This window comes from Penicilliopsis zonata (genome assembly GCF_001890105.1).
Source record: "Penicilliopsis zonata CBS 506.65 unplaced genomic scaffold ASPZOscaffold_6, whole genome shotgun sequence".
Lineage (NCBI taxonomy): Eukaryota > Fungi > Ascomycota > Eurotiomycetes > Eurotiales > Aspergillaceae > Penicilliopsis > Penicilliopsis zonata.
The window spans coordinates 235,960-257,385 of NW_019208916.1; the positions used below are offsets into that span (position 1 = coordinate 235,960).

General features: G+C 52.3%; 7 protein-coding genes across 7 annotated transcripts; 4 read left to right on the forward strand and 3 right to left on the reverse strand.

Annotated features, from left to right (window-relative positions):
• Positions 1–510: 510 nt before the first annotated feature.
• Positions 511–4,029, forward strand: ASPZODRAFT_166177 (hypothetical protein; the record flags this gene model as incomplete). Its single annotated transcript, XM_022726743.1, has 4 exons — positions 511–1,063; positions 1,120–2,195; positions 2,261–3,679; positions 3,723–4,029. The coding sequence occupies 4 exons, from the start codon at positions 511–513 to the stop codon at positions 3,966–3,968; spliced, it is 3,294 nt and encodes a 1,097-aa protein (XP_022581409.1). The 3' UTR covers positions 3,969–4,029.
• Positions 4,030–4,755: 726 nt separating this feature from the next.
• Positions 4,756–5,765, forward strand: ASPZODRAFT_1845106 (hypothetical protein). The gene is made up of 4 exons (XM_022727221.1): positions 4,756–5,092; positions 5,177–5,332; positions 5,413–5,479; positions 5,543–5,765. Exons 1-4 carry the CDS (start codon positions 4,992–4,994, stop codon positions 5,633–5,635), a joined length of 417 nt encoding a protein of 138 aa, XP_022581410.1. The 5' UTR covers positions 4,756–4,991; the 3' UTR covers positions 5,636–5,765.
• Positions 5,766–6,492: 727 nt separating this feature from the next.
• Positions 6,493–8,365, forward strand: ASPZODRAFT_151503 (hypothetical protein; the record flags this gene model as incomplete). The annotated part of the gene is made up of 2 exons (XM_022725741.1): positions 6,493–6,609; positions 6,725–8,365. 2 exons carry the CDS (start codon positions 6,493–6,495, stop codon positions 8,363–8,365), a joined length of 1,758 nt encoding a protein of 585 aa, XP_022581411.1.
• A 146-nt stretch (positions 8,366–8,511) lies between these two features.
• Positions 8,512–14,393, reverse strand: ASPZODRAFT_151504 (hypothetical protein; the record flags this gene model as incomplete). Its single annotated transcript, XM_022725742.1, has 9 exons — positions 8,512–9,792; positions 9,946–10,029; positions 10,120–11,759; positions 12,414–12,743; positions 12,825–13,498; positions 13,551–13,584; positions 13,641–13,785; positions 13,845–14,102; positions 14,169–14,393. The coding sequence occupies 9 exons, from the start codon at positions 14,391–14,393 to the stop codon at positions 8,512–8,514; spliced, it is 4,671 nt and encodes a 1,556-aa protein (XP_022581412.1).
• A 266-nt stretch (positions 14,394–14,659) lies between these two features.
• On the reverse strand, positions 14,660–16,478 carry ASPZODRAFT_1847271 (hypothetical protein). Its single transcript, XM_022727226.1, has 4 exons — positions 16,231–16,478; positions 15,748–16,149; positions 14,788–15,665; positions 14,660–14,699 (listed from the first exon to the last, which is right to left on the reverse strand). Exons 1-3 carry the CDS (start codon positions 16,363–16,365, stop codon positions 15,015–15,017), a joined length of 1,188 nt encoding a protein of 395 aa, XP_022581413.1. The 5' UTR covers positions 16,366–16,478; the 3' UTR covers positions 14,660–14,699; positions 14,788–15,014.
• A 142-nt stretch (positions 16,479–16,620) lies between these two features.
• On the forward strand, positions 16,621–18,753 carry ASPZODRAFT_131808 (hypothetical protein). The gene is made up of 3 exons (XM_022722843.1): positions 16,621–16,776; positions 17,042–17,256; positions 17,315–18,753. The coding sequence occupies exons 1-3, from the start codon at positions 16,656–16,658 to the stop codon at positions 18,482–18,484; spliced, it is 1,506 nt and encodes a 501-aa protein (XP_022581414.1). The 5' UTR covers positions 16,621–16,655; the 3' UTR covers positions 18,485–18,753.
• ASPZODRAFT_131811 (hypothetical protein) lies at positions 18,698–20,237 on the reverse strand. The gene has a single exon (XM_022722844.1). It carries the CDS (start codon positions 20,117–20,119, stop codon positions 18,806–18,808), a length of 1,314 nt encoding a protein of 437 aa, XP_022581415.1. The 5' UTR covers positions 20,120–20,237; the 3' UTR covers positions 18,698–18,805.
• Positions 20,238–21,426: the final 1,189 nt, after the last annotated feature.

The window sequence follows — 21,426 nt, forward strand, 5'->3', positions numbered from 1 at the left end:
TCAAAGCAGGCTCTACACTGCCCACAGTTGTGCCCAGTGCCCCTCTTTCCTCTTCCCTGCCTTCAATTCATGCCTCAGGCATATAAATGATCACGTGTGTCTCCCCGCAGGATTCGCGTGCTAACCCCCATCGGGAGTAGCGTCATCTCAGGTACAGTCAGCAGCTGCTATCGTCATCCCCAACCACCAACAGACCGCATCGAACAATTGCTACCTTCCATCACCCACCGCTAATACTGGCTTCCATGCTTTGGTTTCCGCTCTGTGTATCTGACAGGCCTTTCTAGGAGCATATTCCGACGGACAACGCCAGGGTCTCGAGTAGGGGTGCCCTACTGGAGTGCCGGACTCCCCCGGTGGAGGGTTGCGTGTCTCCGCATTCACTCCGCTCTTGCCTGCGGTCGGAGCAAAACAACACGTTACGGTCGAGGAAGACAGACGAGCTAGCGAACAGCCGGATCTGTATGAGTGCTTAGGGTTGACCCGAGGGCCCTTTTATCGTTTGTCAAGATGCGATCTTGGTCAACGCTGCCGTTTGTTCTGACGGCTCTGCTCGCGGCTGCGCCGACGGCGATCGCTCGGAGTAACTACACCCGCGCAGAGGTGGTTCAGCCGCTGTACTCGACTTTCGACGATCGGCCGGCTGAGTGTCCGCCGTGCTTCAATTGCCAGCTGGACGCTTTCCAATGTGCTCAATTTTCTCAGTGTAACAAATACAATGGGAAGTGTACGTGTCCACCGGGCTTCGGCGGCGATGATTGCTCGGAGCCGCTGTGCGGCTCCCTGGCAGATGGAGGCAACCGAGCGCCGCGGAAGGGAAAATACTGCGACTGTGAAGAGGGGTGGGGTGGAATCAACTGCAATGTCTGCCAGACGGATAATGCTTGCAATGCCATGATGCCGGAAGGCGAAGGCGGCGTTTGCTACAAGCAGGGCGTCACCGTCAAGGAGAACTTCCAGATGTGCGATGTGACCAACAAGATGATTCTGAAGGAGTTGAAGGATCGCAAGCCACAGGTGACCTTTTCCTGCGAAGACGATGACCACACGTGTAACTTTCAGTGTATGTATACCTTTGCCTCCCGCATTTGACTTGGGCTTATTTGTCGGCGTGTGCAGTCTGGGTCGACCAGCGAGAATCGTTTTACTGTGCGCTGGATACGTGCGACTGGTCGCTGGAGGCCGATTATGACCACAACGCCACACGTTATAACTGTGATAAGATCCAGTGCAAATGCATTCCAGGGCGGTTCCTGTGCGGCGAAGACGGCTCAATTGACATTGGCGTATTTCTGGAGCAGTCGATCCAAGGTCCGGCAAGCTTCTCGACGCTCTCGACCCTTGGTGGAAGCAGTCGGGATGGTAGCAGGTTTATGGAACCCGCAATGGACGATTTGATCAAGCAGGTTTTCGGAGACAGCAGTATCACGTTGGACTGCTACTCTGGAGAGTGTTTGTACAAGACCGATGTACCAGGATACGAACGCCCGGTGAAGAAGATCAACACCCCACTGATTGCCGGTGTGATCGCTGGCTGTGCACTCTTCATCGTCGCCGTCATTCTGTCCATCTGGTACCTCTCTCGCCGCGCGGCGTATCAGGGTTACATCCATTTGCCCCTCTCAGATGACTCTGACGATGAGGCTGCCAGACTCTTGGAGGAGCAGAGGCCAGCCGCTTTGCACTTCACCAACGTGTCGTATTACCTAAACGGCAGGGAAATCCTCTCTGACATCCAGGGTGCCGCCCAACCGGGCCAGATTACGGCCATCATGGGTGCGTCCGGTGCTGGAAAGACATCTTTCCTGGATATTCTTGCGCGCAAGAACAAGCGAGGCGCTGTTCGGGGAAATTTTTACGTCAACGGTGAAAAGATCAGCGACCATGACTTTAAGAACTTGATCGGTTTTGTCGACCAGGAAGATACCATGCTTCCTACCTTGACAGTTCACGAGACCATCTTGACCAGTGCCTTACTGCGACTCCCAAGGGATATGAGCCGTGCCGCCAAGGAGCAGAAAGTCTTGGAGGTGGAGAAGCAGCTCGGCATCTATCACATCAAGGATCAACTCATCGGTTCCGAAGAAGGTAAAGGACGTGGTATCTCTGGCGGAGAGAAACGTCGGGTCGGAATTGCCTGCGAGCTTGTAACAAGCCCTAGCATTCTCTTCTTGGACGAGCCGACTAGCGGATTGGTAAGAATCAACGAAGCAAGCAAGATGAGAAGTTCTGTGGAAAGTAAGACTAACATGCTACATAGGATGCTTTCAATGCCTTCAACGTAGTGGAGTGTCTGGTCACCTTGGCCAAGACGTACAACCGGACCGTTATTTTCACCATCCATCAGCCGCGTTCCAACATTGTTGCCCTCTTTGACCGTCTCATCCTTTTGGCTCAAGGCCAAACCGTCTACTCTGGCCCCCTCTCCAGCTGTCAATCTTACTTTGACCACTTGGGATACTCCTGCCCTCCTGGGTTCAACATCGCCGACTACCTTGTGGATCTAACCATGCATGCCAGCAGGGCCCGATCATACATGGGAGAGGACTCCTCTCTCCTTGATGTCGATCCCCCAAAGACCTCATCGAGTAGCCTGCAAGCCGTCAAATCCATTGCAAGTGCATCGATTGCCAGCCTGGGAGACCTTCCCACCCCAGCTGCTGAGCCATTTTCACGGCCCAAGAACAAGAGACGGGTCTCACTAAAGCAGCGGCAAGACAGGCAACTGTACTCCAGAAGAAAGGACTACGAGACGTCTTTGACCCCCAGGACCGACGAGGAGGATGTTGGGCTCATTGCGCCCGCGGAGAATTCCCAGCAATGGCTTCGGCTCTCGCGGCAAGACGGCGGCGCAGTTCCGCCCCAGATCCTGGATGATCCAGACCAGCTCCCACCGATTGCTCCCAGCATCCAGACGGATCTCGACATTCTCGTCTCTCAGTATCACGCCTCTGACGTCGCTCGCTCGGTCCAGGATGAGATCTCCGCTGCGGTGCGCAAGGCGCAGGAGGCCAACGGCTCACCGAACGGCGAAGTCATGTCTGGCTCGTCACTTGTCCAGCAAAAAAGCTACGCACGAGTCGGATACCTCCGGCAGTTCATTATTCTCTCCCAACGGACCTGGCGCAACTTGTATCGCAATCCGATGCTCATGCTCACCCACTACGCCATCTCGATTCTTCTTGCCGTCTTGTGCGGCTACCTGTTCTACGGGCTGACGGACGACATCAAGGGCTTCCAGAATCGACTTGGTCTTTTCTTCTTCATCCTCGCCCTGTTCGGGTTCAGCACGCTGACCAGTCTGACTGTCTTCTCAACCGAGCGGCTCCTGTTTGTGCGAGAACGCGCCAATGGCTACTACCACCCCATCACCTATTTCGCTGCTAAGGTCGCTTTCGATGTGATCCCGTTACGGTTGATCCCACCTATCATCATGGGGACGATCGTCTACCCGATGACCGGACTGACCCCCGCGTGGCCGTGGTTCTTACGGTTCATCCTGATCCTCGTCCTTTTCAATCTTGCTGCCGCAAACATCTGTCTCTTCATCGGCATTGTCTTCCGGGATGCCGGGGTGGCCAATCTGATTGGCAGCCTTGTCATGCTGTTCAGTCTGCTGTTCGCCGGTCTCCTTCTCAACCACGATGCGATTCCCCAGTCTGCTCTCTGGCTGCAAACGGTAAGTCTTTCTCTTTTAAAATTATAAAGTTGCCGTCTAACAGTACATCCAGCTCTCAATCTTCCATTATGGTTTTGAGGCTCTCATCGTCAACGAGGTCACCTATCTGACCCTGATCGATCATAAATATGGCTTGGATATCGAAGTACCGGGTGCATCAATCCTCAGTGCCTTTGGTTTCGATACGCTGGCTCTGTGGAATGATGTCGCCGGGCTTGCCATCATCTCGGGGGCTTTCATTGTGATTGCCTACGGGGCTATGCATATCCTTCTCGTGGAGAAGAGGTAATGTGTCATGACTATCCTTGGGCGTGTTCCATTGTTTTTTTTTTTTTTTTTTTTTTTTTTTTCATCCTTCTTGTTCTGTACCGCCACTGTTTCGTCGTTGCTTCCCACTCTGCTTGTTTCTTTTTTGTTTTTCCTCCATCATCCTCCATATTTCTCCCTCTACGTATAGCTGTATCATTTTGAGTTGACAAGCTGTCTGATCAGCCAAGCGTGCATATAAAATGAATGTTCGATGGCATATGACTTGGCCACAATATGCATATTTGTATTTACTAGGACACACAGCGTAGAATTGCTTCAAACCCAGTCTCTTCTCCTGGAATCTATCGAGAGCTTCGCAATGGAAGACACCGGAAGGCCGGACGCACGTGTAAACCGCCCAACAGACGTCATGCTGAGCGGTGCTCCACGTTCCTCATCTCTGTGGCTGGCCAACACAGACTCCCAGCACAGGCTACCCTGCTTTCCCGGCGGATATTCCACAGAATAGAAGGAATATATATCCTCTCGACCTGTCCTCCGCCTCGTTATATCCGTTTGCGGTGGTTCATTGTTGCTCGAAAGCACGGACTGCCCTCGCTATCGTCCTCGACCCAAACCCGCAAATCTCACTATCGCACAATCAGCCCAGCCTCTCGAGTTTTCCTCTTTGCCTACGCCAACAACCACGTATTTCGATAGAGTCTTTTTCTTTTCAGCGTGCTATTTACCAGGGTGTTTGTGGGTTTGAGTTATCGGCAACCACACTGTCTGCGTTCTTGCTAATAGGTTGCTGTCAATAGTCCACCTAGCTTAACTGCCTGCTACCCACACACAAGCTCGACCCACCACAGCCAAACTCCATTTCCGTCCTCGCGATTCTCCCCCAACTTCCACCGAAGCTCCGCTTCTCTCGAACCCCTCAGACAGTCATCGAGTCCAGTTCGATTGTATCAGCGCCGTTTATCGCCTCCTCTCGTCTACCGTTGTGGTTTATTTTCTTGTTTCCGAGGATCCGTCGTACATTGCTCGATCACAGCTCAAGATGTCCGGTGAAGCGTGGCTCTATCTGCTGGCGGTGTTGATCAACGCCGTCAACCTGTTCCTCCAGGTTTTCTTCACGATCATGTACAGTGATCTGGAATGGTGAGTTATGTCTCTACTGCCTCGGGATTGGTAAAAGGCAGAAAGAAGGGGGAAAAAAGGGGACACAATTGCTGACGGATCAAGTGACTACATCAACCCTATCGACCTGTGCAACCGCCTCAACGCCTACATCATCCCCGAAGCCGCCGTTCACGCTTTCCTGACCTTCCTTTTCGTCATCAACGGATACTGGCTGGCCATTGTGCTTAATCTGCCTCTCCTCGCATTCAACGCTAAGAAGTACGTCTGCTGTGGGAGAAAAAAAAGAATACCCATGTTTTATGACTCTTGATCGTGGATGGAGTAGCTAATGTTCGAAGGATCTACGATAACCAACACCTGTTGGATGCGACCGAGATCTTCCGCAAGCTGAACGTGCACAAGAAGGTATGCCTTGATCTTTCTAGAGTCGGCAGTGATGGCATTGGAAGGAGACTGACCGGAAAATAGGAATCCTTCATCAAGCTCGGCTTCCACCTTCTGATGTTCTTCTTCTACCTCTACAGCATGATTGTGGCTCTGATCCGTGACGAGTCCAATTGACTTCGCTCGAAAACGGAACACGCAATGCGCAACGGTGGTCTCGGCTGAGATCGACCACGTGTCGCACAAGTACCTCTGTTGGATCACGAGCTGCGTGGGAGAAAAAAAAATACAGGAAAAAAGGAAAAAGGAAACCGGGATCGTCTCTCTCTTTAGGGAAGATGCCGGTTGCAAACCAGACTCGCATCTTTCCCTCCCCCCTCCCCCCTTGTGTGTGTTGTGGTTTGGGCATCAACACGGTTCCTGTGGTGGACCTCCGCCTACCCATAAGCAGTCTTCCGGTGCAACTTGGACTCCGTGACGTGTGGACGATTCGAATGGTCAATGATAACGGGTGGGGGAATATACGCGATAGACGGTGTGTTGGAGAAATGCCCCTTAACGGCTGATGAAACGGGCATTGGGAGAGGTGAAGATGGCCTTGGCTTGTACTTGGAGACAGTGGCTGAGGAGTTGCTACGAATTTCCTCTTCTTTTTTGTGTAGTACCGGTGTGATTTTCTTCATTTATTATTACTTAGTCTTTGGTGCGAGTTGTATATATCCCACGATTGAACTGGCATGATGACATCAACCTACCCTTCTACAAATCAGAACATTCTAATTCCTATGATCAAAAAAAAAGAAAGGACAGGAGGCTGTATGGCATAAATAGTAGAAATAGACACAGTATACCCCGTTCGTTCTATCTATCCCGGAAATCTGACGCAGGACCGTGTACGCAATGTGGTTCTCCCGGCACCCGTAAAATTCAAGCTCGCAGCTGGGATCCCGCGCCTTCTTCACACCCTCTGTCCTGGGTTTTGATCGACTCCTTCAAGTTTAACTTCACACTCGGCTCAAAACTAGGGTCTCGAGATGGCATCCTTATTAGGCGCTGGCTATGATTCCAGCGACGACGACACGAATACATTGCCCAAGGCTCATGCGACAAGCGCTACCACCATTGTAGCAGCACCAGATGTGAATACAGAGGTTTGGTCTTGGATTTTCCTTCTGTTCCTTGTCTTTCTTGTCTTCTTTCTGAATTCTATAATATTTTTCAAAATGGCCATCTGTATCTGTATGAAACCTGTCTAACATCTTGTAGGATCAAGCACATATGCAGATGATGCTCGCCAACACCTCCTCGGGCGCCCTCACCTACAACGCCACATACGATGATCTGTCACGACCGTCACAAGGCCCGTCGAACCCTTTCCGCTCTTCCGATGTAGGAAATGGGTTGAAGCGTAAGAATGTGCCCTCGGGGTTCGCCGAGGAGGCTGCCTTCAGCGAGGCGACGTTTGCCACACATCACCGCACGTTCCAGAGTCTGGGATACACGCGCAACCCAGGGGCCCCGGACGCATTCATCGGCGACCTGGACCGCGCCGCGCAAATGGGTGGGCGGGATATTGTGCAAATGAAGCCGTCCAAGGAGGTATCTGCTGCGCTGCGCGCCAAAAGGCAGAAGAAGGGTGACGCGAGCATCGTCGAGGGCGACGGCGCGTATCGGGGTCCGTGGGCAAAATACGTGGACGATGACTACGTCTATGAGAAGGAGGCTGCCGCTGACGACCACGAGCTGGCAAGTGACGAGGAATACGTTGAGGAGGATGAGGAGGAACAGCAGGCGGCCGTTCCCGCCGAGGTAATGCCGGCCATGAACAAGGCGGCGACAGACTACCAGGACGACTCGACTCATGCAGAGACGACCGAGTTCCACGGATCAGAGCAGTTCGATTACCTGGGCCGGACGTACATGCATGTGCCTCAGGATCTGGACATCGACCTGCGCAAGGAACCGGGCAGCACCAAGAACTACGTGCCCAAGAAGCTGGTGCAAACGTGGAAGTCGCACACCAAACCCATCACCTCGCTGCGGTTCTTGCCGAAGTCGGGTCACCTGCTGCTCTCGTCGGCTGCGGACGGCAAGGCCAAGATTTGGGATGTGTACCACTCCCGCGAGCTGCTGCGGACGTTTTCGGGCCACTCCAAGGCTATTACGGACACTGACTTCCACCGCTCGGGCACGACGTTCCTGACGGCTTCGTACGACCGACAGATGAAGCTGTGGGATACCGAGTACGGGAAATGCATTGCCCGCTTCACAACGGGCAAGACCCCGCACGTCGTGCGCTTCAACCCGGGCGCGGAGAACGGACATGAGTTCCTGGCGGGCATGTCGGACAAGAAGATCGTGCAGTTCGACACGCGCACGGGCGAGCTCGTCCAGGAGTACGACCACCACCTGGCGGCAGTCAACACTCTCACCTTTGTGGATAACAACCGGCGCTTCATCTCGACCTCGGACGACAAGTCGCTCCGTGCATGGGAGTACGGGATCCCCGTGCCGATCAAGTTCATCGCGGAGCCGTACATGTTCGCGCTGAACCGCGCTTCGCTGCACCCGAACGGCAAGTATGTCGCCTTCCAGTCAGGCGACAACCAGATCGTCGTCTACGGCGCGACGGACAAGTTCCGCCAGAACCGCAAGAAGAGCTACCGTGGCCACAACAATGCAGGGTATGCCATCGACGTCAAGATCTCCCCGGACGGCCAGTTCGTCGCCTCGGGTGACTCGGGCGGCTACGTCTGCTTCTGGGACTGGAAGACCGGCAAGATGTACCATAAGATCCTCGCGGGGGGGAAAGAGGGCGGTGCCATCACCTGTCTCGACTGGCATCCCCAGGAGACCAGCAAGGTCGTCACCGGTGGCTTGGAGGGTGTCATCAAATACTGGGATTAATCGGATAGTTATACCCCCACGTTCAGTTTTTAGCTATATGGCACTCACTAGTCCGGTCCTCTCATCTTAAGCCTACAAGGCATATCTACTGATAGATGTATTTTATATGTTTCTTAATGTACAATGTCACAAGGTATACGTAGAGCCTAGAAACTCGCCATCTCAATCCAACTACCTACAAAGGCCAACCTCCTGCCTCGGTCCGCATTCATCCGGCGGGAGAATTCTTCAAAGTTCAGCTTCGCCCCGTGGCCCCCGCGTTCCTTGGCTTCGCGCTCAACCTGGTTCAGGAAGGCCCATCGGGCGAGCGTACGTGATGAAGGGGGCCGCAAGGGGGATTCATGCGGTTGGAGGGGCGGTGCGACATGGGCCGGAGGCAGCGGATGCATGGATGAAGGGCTCGGTTTGGGTGCCGTGGCTTCGGCTTCGGTTTCGGCTCCCTCCATGCATGAAGAGGGAACAGGAGCTGGGAAAGACGTCGTGGGGTGTAGGCGGAGTGGTTCGGGGAGGGTTCGCTCGTGGTGGATGGGAGAGTCACTTGTCTCTACCGGGCTGGCTGCAACAGAAAATGGTTCCTCCTCGTCGGGTCGGAACTGGGGAAGTGTCGGGTCGAACGCTGGCTCTTCCTCGAAAAGTGCATTGTCATGTTCGGATGGAGGGGCCGCGGCCTGGGCATCATCATCATCATCATCATCATCATCATCATCATCATCCTGGACAGGTAAATCCAATGATGGAGTGACGACGGGTTCATGTTCATCACTGGTGGGCTCAGCTGCCGGCCCAGTCACGGAATAGCCAGACCGTTGCAAGAGCTCGTCAAGCGATTTGTTCTCCACGTCCAGTTCCACATCGAGGAGGTCCAGAAATGATTGGCGATGTTGGCTTACTTCTCCATCGGCTGCCCGGCCTTTCTCCCCCCGCTGCCGTTTTTCAGGCTCCAACTGCTCGAACAGTTCGATTTCGCGAGCCCATTTCGTTCGCTCCGCCCGTGTTCGGTACACCTCCATGAGAAGATCCTCCTTGGGTTTGAAGAGAATGTCAAGCAGTTCGTTCAAACCCTGTTGCGTGACTTGGTATAATATCTCCTTACCCACATCCCGCTCAACTTCCGGAATCTCAAAGCCTCCCCATCTTTCGCCGACAGGTATGCTGCGGGAAGAAGTAGAGGGATTGGATCTCACATCGTAATCATCCGTGATATCGTCCTGGAATCGAACCTTGGACGAAGACCGGGAACGAGGGGTTGGAGGATGCGATTCAACGGCCGGCTCGTCGTTTAGATCGTCTTCATCGCTGAGATCATCGATGGCGGAATCCCTTTCATAACCCTCGGGGGCTGTTGCACCATCCTCTTCATCAACATAGAAGCCTCTTCTCCGCCAGCGATCATCGATACCCCGTCTCCGTGCATCGTCCATTCGTCTCTGATCGTCGTCTTGCATCCTGTGATAGACAGCCGTACCAATGCGGGCTCGATCGACGGGGTCAGTCACTTCATGGAGAGGCACCGGCGCGCCAAGGGCATTAACAATATCCTCCTCGAGGATATGTTCTGCCGGGGGCCAATGGTCGCTGGCAACGGAGGAGCTGGACTGGTCTTCGGAATCACTCGCGTCCTCTGAGTCTTCATCGCCATCATCACCACCGCCATGACGGACGGCCTCTACGTTTCCGTTCATAGTTATCGGTCGGAGACCGGACGCGACAGCAGCACTCGACAGACGCACCGTCGACGGAAACACCGGGCGCACCCGGCCAAACTGTTCTCTGATTGCAGCATCGCCAATCACGACGTGTCGATCGCCAGTATCTAGGCCGTCCGGTCGTAACACGCCTTCATTATCTGTGATCTCCATGTCGCCTTCCCGGTTCATGCGCTTGCCTTCACCCAGTCTCGAAACCTCACCTGACGGGATATTTCCAGGAAAGGCAGAACTGATCGGTTGACTTCCAAGGATCACGTCTCGTGCGCCGCCTTCCAAGAAATCATCCTCCATTCCGGCGACCATGTCTCTGGTGAGTTCTCGGCTTAGCGCGTAGTAGGCCCGGAACATGCGTAAAAAGTCCTTGCGCTCCACATAGCCGTCACCGTCGATATCATAACCACGGAAGACGCGTCGCAACCTTTCGTCTGCACTCTTGTTATTGAAACTAGCTAAACCCCTGAGGAACTCCTCAAAACCAATCAGATTGTCGCCATTAGTATCATAAAATGCAAACATGCGGTCGTAGATCAGGCTGGGAGGAGGCGGCCGAATAGATGTGTTGGGGACGAAACAGCGGTCGAAGGTCTTCCGATCAATCGCCATACAGAGTTTGTTGGGATCCTCGGCCCATTCATGGTTGGCCAGGCACCTGAATTGATCCCAAAGGGCATCTAGTTCAGTGTTTTCAAAATTGGTGTCCTTCGTCAACCGTTTGGCTAGAGGCCGCGGAAGACTACGAGGAAGCATGGCCGGCTTGCCCGGATACCAGACAGGTTGTGATTGACGCGGATTGCCCAGGAACGGAGCAGGGATGCGGACCTTGTAGAAAAGATGTGTCTTGATGTGCACTTGCATCGCCTCGCAAGTCTCACAGAGATCGTAGTCGATACAGTTTGCACAGCGGTACCGGATCCCCTGGATGGGCATCGCGCCGCAGCTGTTGCAGGTCACTCCTCTGTGGATGTACCCGTCTCGCCTCGCTTGATCCTCCGCGATGTGGTAGAGCAAATTCAACAGATTCTGGCCCTCGCGAGTCGGCGACGAGTCGTTGTTCCTATCACGCCAGGAGAACACGCTCTGGTCATCGACCACCGTTTCGCCTCCGTCCTGGTTTTGTAGGGGCGCGGAGATATCAGGCAGAGTAGAGGCAGACAGAGTCACCCGTTCGCCGTTCTGTCGTCGGCGACGCAGCTCCTCTCCGAAATTGCTATCTTCATTGAACCGTACAAGCGCCCTCTCGATACCTGCTCGAGAGATACCACGTCGCTGCAGCTGTTCCATCAGATAATGCCGTTCGGCGCTCCCCTCTGGGATCGAGTGCGACGGTGGAAAGTCCAATGCAAGGAACGATTCCAGGAAGGTGTCCTCCATCATCTCCCGCATCCGTTCGGCGTGAGCTTGTGGGACTCCCACCTCCTCCATCAGCTGGTCGCGAGTGGCGAGCAAAGACGGCAGAAGGCCACTTTCAACCCGTCTCCCATCCTCCGTCTCGATTCGAAACGTCCCGTACACGCCATTTTGGCTCTCCAGCTGTTCGAGATGGGTTATGGCACGGTATGATGGGGTGTCCTCGATATTAACCTCGTCTGATTCATTGCGTCGGTGGCGGCGAACAGCGTTGCGACGTCGGAGGGCAGCGTTCGGCGATGGAGGGGAAGAAACGAAGCTACTATGAATGTATAACACTGCATAGGCAGCGGCGACACCAGTGAACAAGTAAAGGATGGGCCGGTATCGTGACAAGGAAACCGGGCCCGCATGCGGTTCGGACATGACGCAGAGTGTTAGGGACTGGGCAGCAGGTTTTATTGAGGGAGAGTCATCTTTGAGGGGAACTAGGAGCAAGGCACAGTGGAATCAAGGGATGCAAAAGCTACCGAGCTTGGTAAGAAGAAGGGAGAGGAAAAAAGAGCGCACCAACAGGCCGGCTTGAGAGTCAAAAAGAGTGGTCGTGGTCGAAAAAGTTGAGGTGATCCGGGGAACTTCTCAGCGGCAAGAATAACTTAAGGCTCGTGGCACTTGGCCCATGCTTTAGGGATAGTTACTAAATACTACTACAACAGAGGAATTCTTTAGTAGTTCCTCTATTGTTAGCTTTTAAAGCGGATCATGAATATCGAAATTTCTCAATTTATTGATCTCTCTGCATTTTTGTAACTGTTTAAGAGTCGTAGTAAATAACTAATAATTCGTGTTTCAAGAGATCATCCAATTCTCCAGACCTCCAGATCTTCTTTAGCTTTTTAGAGCGTGATGAGTCTCGACAATACTAGTATATCAAATTTATCGTAGGTTGTCGAGCCTCTGTCTGCTTGATAAACCTGATTATCGATTGAGACTCTTCTCTCGGATGAAGAGCGAGCTGAAGAAAGCAAAAGACACAATAGCAATCATAAAACCAAACCCTTTGTTGATCGACCATCCGTAGCAGCTGCGCACAATCTTGGCAACATCAGGGTCTAGGGTTCGGATATAGTCCAGACTCTGTCTGACTTCCTCGACGATGCGGTCGATGTCTTTGCTGTTACGCAGTTCAGACCCCAGTCGAGTACGGAGCAACTGCTGCACCACTGTAGACGAGAGAGAGAGGCCAATCACCGAGCCGAGAGACCGGAATAAATATGAGCAGGCGGTTACTACAGCTTGGTCTTCGGGGGTACTATTAGAGACTAGTGGGGGAGTCAGTGACTGTCTGGAACATCCCTAATGGTACCTTGATGACCAAAAAGAAGGGGGGGGGGGAAACTCACTTAATCCTATCAATGTCGTGGTGACACCGTTTCCATTCCCAAAACCACAAAGGACGGTTCCGACGATGATAAAGAGAGAGCTCTCGCCGAGCGGTCCAGAGGCGAGAAAGATGGTAGTCAGTCCGATAGTCAACCCCGCGTAAGCAGCGATGGTTAGCCAGTGGTATTTTCCTGTCCATTTCATGAAAGCACCTGCGAAGAGCGAGCCGGAGACACCAGCCAGGATAGTTGGCAAGAGCCGAAGGCCAGCCCCGGTTGCCGAAACCCCATCAACGGCCTGGAAGTACAGAGGGATGTAAAAGAGACCCGCGAGCCAGCCTCCAAAACTGAAGAAGTTGCAGCTGTAACAAGCGAAAAATGTCCGGTCAAAGATGATGTGTCCCGGAGCAAATGGTTCCGCGGCAAGATACATTTCAACTAGGACAAAGACGACAAAAAGGACAGCCGAGGCAGTCAATGAAATGATGGTCAACGGCATCGTCCAGGATACATTACTGCCTCGATCCAGGCCGAGGAGCAAGCCGAAAACAGCCCCAACGAGGACAATAGCTCCAAGGAAATCGATCCGGCGCAGTTTTGTTTTCCAGTCGCCATGCTCCGGAGCGGGCAGCTTCAGGATGATCAGGACAGACAAAAAGGCAATGATGCAAAGGGGGAACTGAATAATGAACGACCTGTTGCAAGATTAGTGCCGTTCCATCACACATACTGAAATTCTAGTCTTACCAGCGCCAGCCAATATAATCAGCCAGAATACCACCTATCAAGCGGGATATTAGCCTCAATAATTTTCAAAGCCTCGTCCATTCAACCAACCTAGAGGAGCTCCGACTCCAGAGCCTGTAGCATAGATAATATTGATAATGCCTTGCCAGAGACCGCGATCCCGGAGAGGGACAATGTCACTCATAAGGATGCTAACAACGGTGGTCATTCCACCGCCTCCAATACCTTGAAAGACCTAGCATATCTATGAGCAAGGTTTTGTTCGACTTGGCAGCACAGAGACATCGAACATACCCGGGCAGCTATGAGCTCATTTATATCGCGTGCCAGGCCGCAAAGCAGGCAACCAGTGCCGAATATGGCGTATGAGAACAAAAGGCACGCTTTGCGTCCAAATATGTCACTGAGCTTTCCATATAGGGGCTGGAAAGAGGTAAGCGTGAGGAAGTATGAAGTCGCAATCCAGCTGGTCAAATTCAAGGCCCTGAGATCGCTTCCAATCTGCCCGTAGCTGGCCACGATAATCGTCTGATCCGCAGCAGCCAGAAAGATCTAAAGAGCAAATCAGTATCTGCTCTCGACAGACGACAACTCCCAACTCCCAGACAAAATCCTTACACCAACCGAAACCGCCGGAACGATATACCTTAGCCGAGCGGCTGAATCCGTTACATCCTTCGCCTGTGCCCTCTCGGCATCGGGGCCTAGTTGCGAGCTACCATTGTATCCCGACTCATCGACACCGCTGTTCACAACAGTGGCAATCGACGGCCCAGCTGCACCGCCGTTGCTTCGGTCTCCGAGCAGCGGCGACGTCTCGGTTGCATTGCCCTGCGCAGACATCTCGGCTGAAAGATCTAGACAGACTTCCTTAGAAGGAATCAGGAGAAGCAGAGATATGAACAGATTCAGGAGTCGCTGCAGTAGTAAATACTAAATACTACAAGTAAGCCCGCCATGAGAGTCCACCGGGCCCGCCTAGCCTTTACAGGCTTAGTGAAACATCACGTGCTGATAGCACGCCATCCAACCGGGCAAGCTCGCTTGTTGGATACAATCTATGATTGGCCTCTTCTTCCGTATCGGCCCCGTCCCGGTGCCCTAAGCTGCTTCCACGCCGGGCCACCGGCGAGCGGTTGCGGTGATTGCCTAAAACGGAAGAGTGAGGAGGAGTGAGTAAAAAATTGGAGGAGAGCAGAAGGACGGTATAGAGTTACAGGATAGGGGTCGAAGCTACCGATCAATCAAAGAACGCTCTACTAGTTTGGTTATTCACGTTATATATTCAAGTTGTCTGAATGCAGGACCCTACTGAAGAGGGGTGATGGTATTGGACAAGATAAGCCGAGATAGGCGTGGGAAATGCGTCGGTGGAGTCATGGAATCTGTTCTTCGCTGGAGAAGTACTTTTGTCGGGAATGAATCACAATATACTTAGGCAGGTATGTGTCGACAAAGAGACGTTTAGTTCTGGGTTGCCACCGGCATAGGGATGGGTCCGCCAGGAGAATCCGGCAACCGCGCCGTGAGGACTTCAACACCGTCTTCCGTCACTAGGAGGGTGTGTTCGAATTGGGCCGAAAGAGCACCATCCGCAGTCGTGCTGGTCCAGTCATCCGGCCAGGTTCGGTCACGGTGCGTGCCAAGGTTGATCATGGGCTCGATGGTAAAGCACATCCCGGGTTTCGCAGTCCCCACGGCCTTGTTCTTGCCGTAGTGAGGGATATTGGGGTCGGTGTGGAACAGCTGGTTGATGCCGTGGCCACAGTAGGACTTCACCACACTGCAGTTGCGGCTCTTGGCGTGCTTCTCAATCACATTGCCCGGATCTCTGAACAGCATCCCTGGCTTCACCAGCTCGATCGACTTGTCAAGACACTCTCTGGACGTTTCAACGACCCGAACGGCATCCGGGTTCGCCTTGGCATTATCTCCGACGTAGTAGGTCTCGTTGATATCGCCATGAAATCCGTTGTGGTACAGCGTGACATCGATATTGATGATGTCGCCATCTTCAAGAGGGCGCTGGTCGGGGATTCCGTGGCAAATGGTCTCGTTAACGGAAGTGCAGACGGACTTGGGGAAGTGCATGTAGTTGAGAGGCGATGGGTACGACTATTGCTTGTCAATAAAAAATATTGAGAGAAAAAAAGAGTCCCCGGGGAGAAACGTCCTCCCGGTAGATCCCTTCACTTACGTCGCGCTCCAGACAAGCTTTATGAACCACCTCATCGATATAATCTGTCGTGACGCCTGGCTTCGCTTCCCGTGCGGCAATATCCAGAACTTCGCGCGCAAGACGGCAGACCTTGCGCATTCCCTCCTGCTCCTCCTTGTTGAGAATCTTGATGTTATTGCGGCCGAAATACTTCTGCTCTGACCGGGGAATGCCGTCCTTGGCGTAGTCGGGATGGGGAATCGTCTTGGGGACGGGCCTCCGCGTGGACAGCGGATACACAGGTCTCAGGGAGCCTGTGTACTGAAAGGTCGGAAACGGGTTATAGAGACCGGTAGCTGGATCTGGTTCAGAAACCACCTTGGGAGGAAACAGATTGGAAAGGATGTTACTCTTCGTTTTGTGGATGGCCTTGTGTTCGCTCTGCAATTCAAGGATCAGTAAAACTAGAAACACAGCCGCAAGTCTCGCATGTGCACCTCATGGTAGCACAAGAAATCCTACCCAGCTTCGCTTGAAACAATCCTGCGAACAGAAGAAGCTGTCTGTACCCATCTTCAAACATGTCGGGCATTGCAAGCTTCCTGCGTCCTTCTCACAATCCACCCCGATACACTTACGAGTCGCGACCTCTGCCATGGTGAAGAGCGAGGGGGAATTCAGGGAAAGGGATCTATGACCAAATAATTTATCGAAATTAAAGAGGTTGTGCACCCAAAGCAGCGGATTGGCAAATGAAGAAATCTTCCCCCGCAGCCTGGAAAGCCGACGGAACGTGGATACCTTAATGCCTTGGAGCCTCAGGCCTCGGATCGTCTTATGCCACCCCACGTGACCATAGCAACGTGACTCGTGAGTTTTAAAGTATGAATCATTCTTACTTTCCAGCTCCAGGACCGAAAGAACCTCCACGCTTCCCAGCCGCCCTGATGACGGAGACACCCAGAAGACAGAAGGTAGTTATCGCTGGCGCTGGCCCTGTAGGCTCGCTGGCCGCCATATATGCCGCGTCAAGAGGCGATGAAGTGGAAATATATGAGCTACGAGGAGGTAGGTTGGTCGTTTTCTTTGCTGGTATTGCTCAAGACGTGAGCTTTGCCCCTTATTTTTGAGCCTCAAGACAGTCTGCACGTCTCTCGTTTCCCTCCCAAGTTGTTCTGCTCCTCCCCTTTCTCCAACCTTTTGCTGGCGGAATATTGGTTTTACTCCCCGCGTCTAACCGATTCCCCACCTTCATGTATACAACGAACGCATCCTAGACACCATTTATGCAATGTGACGTCTACAAATGCTTATTGCTTCCATGTCTCCACAGATCTTCGGGATGCTGCCACTATTCCTCTGAACTTTACAAAGTCCATCAACCTGGCTCTCTCGGAGCGTGGCATCACGTCGATGTTACAGTCGAGGTGCAAGGACCTCGTTGAGAATGTCATGTCCGAAGCAATTCCAATGCATGGCCGGATGATTCATGGCAAAGATGGCGGGGAGCTCTGGGAAGCTGCTCAAGCCTATGATGTCCACGGAAGAGTTTGTGTACTCCTGAAGATCAGCGATCCAACCTACCAATAGCTGACAGAACATACAGGCCATCAACGCCATTGACAGAGGAGTGCTAAACAATGCTCTACTTGATGAGCTGGAGAGGACCCCGAACGTGAAGCTCTTCTTCAATCATAAGCTGACTGGGGCCGACTTTCGCAACAAGAAGGCATGGTTCGAGCGGCGCGATCGCCAGAGTGAATCTGACCGTGCACCGGAGATTGAGGTATCCTTTGACTATCTAGTTGGGGCTGATGGCGCCCATTCGGCCACAAGATTCCACATGATGAAATATGCCCGGGTCGACTACCAGCAAGAGTATATCGACGCTCTTTGGTGTGAATTTCGGATCCCACCATCGCCGACTGGCGACTTTCTCATCTCACCGAACCATTTGCACATCTGGCCTGGCCGGGAATTCATGTTTATTGCACTTCCTTCATCGGACAAGACCTTTACCTGCACGCTGTTCGCCCCATCCTCTCAATATTCGATGCTGGAGAAGTCACCAGAGAACCTTGTGGGGTTTTTCAATGACCATTTCCCAGGTGTGTCGCCTGAGTTGATCCATCCCGATGCTCTCCAGCAGCAATTTGCTACAAGCCCGCACCTTCCCTTGATCAGCATCAAGTGCAAACCCCATCATTTCGGAGACAGCGTGGTCATTGTGGGCGATGCCGCACACGCTGTACTCCCCTTCTACGGCCAGGGTCTTAACGCCGGGCTGGAGGATGTCCGAGTTCTCTTCGAAATCCTCGACAACCATGGTGTCTACGATTCCCAGGTAGATGTAGAGGCACGAGATGCAGCCCGCGCCGCTGCATTCCAAGCTTACACCAACCAGCGCTCCGTCGACACTCACGCCATCAACGATCTATCCAAGGAGAACTACCTTGAAATGCGATGGGGTGTCAAGTCACCTCTCTACCGACTACGCAAGTTCATCGAAGAGACCTTGGACCACTACATCCCCAGCTTAGGCTGGAAAACACAGTACTCGCGCGTCAGCTTCAGCACTCAGCGGTACTCCGAGGTCATCAAAGCCAGGGAAAGACAAGGATTTCTGTTGAGCGTCTGGATGGGTTCTGTCCTAGTCTCAACGGCCAGTGTCCTAGCGGTTCTGGCATGGAAACACCCCAGACATGTTCTCTCACCGTTGGAGATTGTCAAAAATACACTCCACCGCGCAGCTGGCGTGTTATCTAGATCTCTCTGACCTGGTCATATCGTGGGATCCCTTTACCAGGCGCGTTCTTTCGCATCTGACTGGGTATGCCTAAAACCGTGGTGATGATTTCAAGCCTACGATTGAATTGAAACATAGGTTTTGTATATAGCATGATGCTTTCAATATGTATCTATCTTCTATCGGCCCTGCTCTGTTAATCAGCCATTGCAAGTGCCCATCTGACTATGCTCTCAGAGCCCAGTCGTAACATTGGGAACAGAAATTTATGAATTCCTTTGAAGTTCTCATGACGGTAGGTTCAAGCTGACCTTGCGCTACCTACATGGCATAGGTTCTGCAGGCAAGAGATCAAAAAGTGAACACGAACTCTTTCTCGATGCGCTCCATTTCAGCCCTGGGGATCTTAACGCCTGCCAATATTTCCCGCGGACGCTTACGTCTTTTACAGTCGAAAATTCTTTCTGCCTCGAACTGATCCATGGCTTGAGCTTCATCGAGCTTCTCCGCGACCCCTGGCGAATGTATTCGGCGCTCATCCCAAAAGACATATCCTTGCGCCCGGAGAGGCGGGCTCCCATAACTGTCAGGGTAGCGGTCGAACTTGAAGCGTCTAAATTCCACCCACCCCAGATTGCAGCGAGCCGACGATTCGAATAGCCAAGTGGGCTCCTTCATTAGCTCGATATTGTCTGCGGAGGAGAGAGCCTGTGGAAGGAACTCCCGCCGAACACCGACATGCGCGAGGATAGTTTGCTTCCGGACTCCTCTGTCGGCAATGAGAAGATTGTAGATAAAGTCTAGACCGAGCGAACTGAGAAAGTTGATGCACTGTTCTAAGTGAAGCCTCCTTTCCTCAGAAAACAAGTCCATACCGCGCAATGCCAAAGGATTGAAGCTGACCAGTTCGCTGTCTTCCTGGTTCGAATTCAGTTCGCTAGACAAAAGTTTACAGGATAGGACCGTCGACACAAGCTGGTCCTCCAGTTCTTTGATGAGATCATCCACTAGAAGGGCCAGATACTGATGGACACAGGCCAACTCCTCGATCTCCCAGCCCTGGAGTCGGGCAAGGAAAAGCTCAAATTGCGCCCTCTTGTCGAACAAAGACCAGCTTTCCTTCCTAAACGCCACCGGAAACAGCTTGCAATAGAGCTCAAAGCGAAAAAACGCTCGCAGGAACCGGGCTCGCTCTGTTTGCGAAAGTGAGACAGCTGACGCCAGCTCAGTTGGCCAGACGCTGAGGTCGCGCTTGGGCCTGTCAATTGTCCGAAGTGCTTGGAGGGCATGGGTGGCATAATCATCCACAAGTCGAGTGACGCGCATGTAGAGCCGACTGAGGCAGACGATATCATCCCATGCAGTTGGAAAGGGAACGAGACGCCAGCCATTGCGATATTTATTTAGAAACACGATAACTTCCTTCTCTTTGGGTGTTGGCGACCCGGGCACAGCAGCAGGTGCGTTGATCACAGCGAGTGCGTGAGGCAGAGCATCTAGATGAATGGCATTTTTGAGGACCGACGACAGCACCAGCCTTCGGAATGAGACAAAAACCCGCCAGCATGCACATGATGCGGACGCGAGATGATAGAGGTCGATAGGAGAGTTGAGGCTCTCTAAAATGAGTGACAGTATTTCAGGGGAAAGACGGTGCAGAGCCATCCCGAGGGGTAATTTATGTGTGATGGTGGTAGAGTCCGACGGATTCAGATGAAAAGAAAGGTAGGTTAATACTTTTTTAATCCTTCTTGAGAATATCCAAAAGCCTGCAAGTGCCTTGAACACTGTCGGCTGTTGAGAACTGGAAGTAAACAATTGCCAACTACGGTGGAGATACGGATAACCACATCGTCGAGTTGCCCACTTGCCACTCGGCTATCTATTCATTTTTACTTGATTGATGGACGCACATTTAGTAGTTATCACTATGTCCCATATTAGCCCATGGCTGATAAGTTATCTCGTCAGTCAGATCAATATATTTGCATGTATTCGACTTCGACGTGAGTTATCTTCTGTCAGTTTCCTCAGAGCAGTGGTTCAAGACGGTAGGGAGCTTCATACAAAACCCTTAGATCTCGAGTAGATGTGATTATATTCATACACACTTGTCCTATCCACTGTTCCCTTACCACCTGGTTCAGCTTCTCATTCACACATTCCGTGAAGCAGCTCTAGCAAGTTCAAGGTCAAGTGTGAAAGAACATCTTGCCGATTACAAGCAGCTGCCTGGGCATTGGGTACTTGGAAGGTCATTTGCCTACTCCATCCATCTCCTTCAAATGAGTCGGCCTATGACTTAGCATTTTGACAGCAAGCTGACTGCCAAAACTTGCCATAGCTGGCCCTATTGTTGGTCATAGGGCTGCTGGAGTTTGTATCGTGAATCAATTGCTATAGGTCTCAGGAGGGTATATCAACATTGCAAGTTGCGCAATGAATCACTTTCATTATTGACTCCAGCACCCGTTAAGGTGATGCTCACCTACTAAATAAAAGAAAGCGCAGGCGTCAGGGTGCTCGTAGATTCTTGATCAGTAGGTACCTAGTTTGTGGGAGAAAGCGGTAGTGTGTGAAATTCGACCAGGAGAAAAGCGACCCTCCTTGAAATAAGAAGCACGGAATCGAGGATAGGGCTAGAATGAGCGGTACGCAGGAACATTAAATATCAAACAATCCCCTCCGTAACAAGAAAGAACCGGGCCGAGTAGATGAGAAGAAGTAAGTTGAACACGGTATCATCCATCCGTCAATCATTACTGATGCTCCAAATGGAACTCGTGTATGCGGAGTCTCAGTGATGAATGGACAGGAAACAAAGCTCAAATAACAGGAGAAAGGCATAAGAATCAGAAGGGAAAAAAAAACAGCAGGCAACATGACCCCCCCAAGGCGAATGCTCAAGTAAATATCAATAACCTTTGCATCAAAGCATATGACTGACAAGAGTGTGCGTTAATGTGGCAATT

What these genes read in the sequence shown, in the direction of transcription:
- ASPZODRAFT_1845106 (XM_022727221.1), top strand. Translation starts at nt 4,992, where the DNA reads ATGTCCGGTGAAGCGTGGCTCTATCTGCTGGCGGTGTTGATCAACGCC. An exon ending in ATGTACAGTGATCTGGAATG is followed by an intron (nt 5,093 to 5,176) that starts GTGAGTTATGTC and finishes TGACGGATCAAG; the next exon opens with TGACTACATCAACCCTATCG. An exon ending in CTCGCATTCAACGCTAAGAA is followed by an intron (nt 5,333 to 5,412) that starts GTACGTCTGCTG and finishes TAATGTTCGAAG; the next exon opens with GATCTACGATAACCAACACC.
- ASPZODRAFT_1847271 (XM_022727226.1), bottom strand. Translation starts at nt 16,365, where the DNA reads ATGGCAGAGGTCGCGACTCGTAAGTGTATCGGGGTGGATTGTGAGAAG. An exon ending in ATTGTTTCAAGCGAAGCTGG is followed by an intron (nt 16,150 to 16,230) that starts GTAGGATTTCTT and finishes CTTGAATTGCAG; the next exon opens with AGCGAACACAAGGCCATCCA. An exon ending in AAGCTTGTCTGGAGCGCGAC is followed by an intron (nt 15,666 to 15,747) that starts GTAAGTGAAGGG and finishes GACAAGCAATAG; the next exon opens with TCGTACCCATCGCCTCTCAA.
- ASPZODRAFT_131808 (XM_022722843.1), top strand. Translation starts at nt 16,656, where the DNA reads ATGACGGAGACACCCAGAAGACAGAAGGTAGTTATCGCTGGCGCTGGC. An exon ending in AATATATGAGCTACGAGGAG is followed by an intron (nt 16,777 to 17,041) that starts GTAGGTTGGTCG and finishes ATGTCTCCACAG; the next exon opens with ATCTTCGGGATGCTGCCACT. An exon ending in CCTATGATGTCCACGGAAGA is followed by an intron (nt 17,257 to 17,314) that starts GTTTGTGTACTC and finishes CAGAACATACAG; the next exon opens with GCCATCAACGCCATTGACAG.
- ASPZODRAFT_131811 (XM_022722844.1), bottom strand. Translation starts at nt 20,119, where the DNA reads ATGGCTCTGCACCGTCTTTCCCCTGAAATACTGTCACTCATTTTAGAG.